At 42.6% G+C, this 2,269-nt stretch overlaps 1 protein-coding gene across 1 annotated transcript; it reads right to left on the bottom strand.

Moving 5' to 3' along the window:
* Positions 1-342: 342 nt before the first annotated feature.
* Positions 343-2,007, bottom strand: LOC128379297 (E3 ubiquitin-protein ligase TRIM21-like). The gene has a single exon (XM_053338921.1). The coding sequence runs from the start codon at positions 2,005-2,007 to the stop codon at positions 343-345; it is 1,665 nt and encodes a 554-aa protein (XP_053194896.1).
* Positions 2,008-2,269: the final 262 nt, after the last annotated feature.

Here is a 2,269-nt window from a genome sequence, read left to right as displayed (position 1 = left end):
ACATTTCCCTAAAATACAGTCTGACATATTTGGTATCTTTACAAACTTTGAGATGAACACTAGATTTTAGATTTCAGTTGTTCCTCACGTGTGTTTGTCATGATGGATCCATCATCAGTGAAGAGGTTAATGAATCAATCATGAAGGGACACTGAAGCAGTAAAGAGACAAGTTTAAGGTCAATTCCAACATACATGAAATAATTATATTATAAATCATAAAAGAATGTCTGCATTAATCATTATTGATGGAAATAAGTTCACACTGTACATTACTGCTGAATATACATTTGTTACCATAATTAACTGAATCTTTTAATCTAAAATTGATCATTTTTGGTCTCTAATCAATCTCCATCCTGGTATCGTCCCAGACAGTTTGATTGACAGGACAGATGATCAGAGGAGCAGAGTTTCTACCATCATCATTAAGACCAGGACTGAAGTATGGGTAGAGTTTCTCAGTGAAGGAGCAGCCAGTAAAGGAGTAGATAAGAGCAGCAGCATCTACGTCATAAAAGGAGACCAGACCCTTCTCATAATCCACAAACACCCCCACCTTCTGAGGACGAGACTTCAGAGAGAGATCGACTGCAGGATCATCAAGAGCTTCGTACTCATTTCCATTTCTCAACCATATAGTCCAGTAACCATCCTCAGGGCTCAGTGGGTTATCGTCCTTCCTGTTGATCGACTCTCTGGCCACTCCTAACTCCCAGTCAGTCTTCTCTTTAACCTGAACCTCAAAGTAAAATCTGCCTGAAGACAAACTCTGCTTTCCTAACACACAGGGACAAGTAGAAAATCTCTCTGGGTTGTCTGGGAGATTCTTCTCCACATCACTATCATTTACTTGTTTCCCATCATCAGACAGGATGAGTTCAGGATTTGCTGTATCAGGATCAAGAGTCACATCCAGTGCATACTGCTGGACCCTCTTCAGATCAAACAGATTCTTCATCTGTTTACTGAGCGTCTCCTCCAGCTGAGCCACAGCTCTCACCACAGTCCCCTCATATGATGATGGACGGACGCTGATCTCTGTCCAGTCTTTGGTGGGTGAAGGAGCTTTCAGGGACGGGAAGTTTTGGAGGAGGTGGAGGTGGTCTTCAGAGTGTGAGAGCTTCTCCACCTCAGAGCTTCTCTTCTTCAGCTCAGAGATTTCCTGTTCCAGCTCTTTGATGAAGTCTTCAGCCTGTTTCTGTGTTTTTTTCTTCTTTTTATTGATTGAGTTGATGAGTTTTTTTTTACCTCTCTCAACAGACTCCATCAGAGCGGTGAAGACCTGAACACCTTCTGCTTTCTCTCTGTCTGCAGCTTCCTCACTGAGGTCAACTGAGTGTTTGATCTCTTCAATCTTCAGTCGTCTCTTCTGGATCATCTCCTGAATTTCAGCCTCTGTCTTCCCCAGCTCTGCCTTCTTTCCTTCATATTCTTCTTTCAGAGGAACAAACTCATGTGTCTTGTGGTCTAAAACAGAGCAGAGCATGCAGACACATGTCTGGTCGGTCTTACAGAACAGCTCCAGAGGTTTATCGTGCTTCTTACACATCCTGTCTTCCAGGTTCTCCACAGGGTCAATCAGCTGATGTCTTTTCAGGCCTGACATTGTCAGATGAGGCTCCAAGTGAGTCTCACAGTAGGAGGTCAGACACACCAGACAGGACTTCAGGGCCTTCAGTTTGGTTCCAGTACAGACGTCACAGGGAACTTCTCCTGGTTTGGCAGCTTGTTGCTCTGAGCTGCTGCTGCTGGCTTTCTGTTGAGCTTCCTGTCTGAACTGAGAAACCATCTCAGAGATGAAAGTGTTGATGTGAAGTTCAGGTCTTCTGCGGAAACCCTTTTTACACAGTGGACACAGGTACTGGACATTACTGTTCCAGTGTTCATTGATGCAGTTTTTGCAGAAGTTGTGTCCACATGGCGTGCTGACTGGATCAGTGAACACATCCAGACAGATGCAGCACAGAAACTGATCTTCGGATAGCAGACAGCTGGCAGCAGACATATCTACACATGTAGAGTGAAAGAAGAGAAAATATTTTCATTGTATTTGTTTGATAATACAGATGTGCGGTTACTGTTCCATTATAATGTGTGATACTAGGTTAAATAATCTAGAATTAAACATGGCATGTTTCAGTTGAACTAGAGATACTTTCATCAAATTGTGCAATTAATCTTAACCATTTAATCACAGCTGAAAAATGTAATAAGATTTTCTCCAGGATTTCACAGTCAGGTTAAAGTCTTTGTACAAACCAGCACAC

The sequence above is a fragment of the Scomber japonicus genome, chromosome 2 (genome assembly GCF_027409825.1).
Source record: "Scomber japonicus isolate fScoJap1 chromosome 2, fScoJap1.pri, whole genome shotgun sequence".
Lineage (NCBI taxonomy): Eukaryota > Metazoa > Chordata > Actinopteri > Scombriformes > Scombridae > Scomber > Scomber japonicus.
Note: the sequence above shows the minus strand (reverse complement) of the source record. Positions and strands in the feature narration are given on the sequence as shown.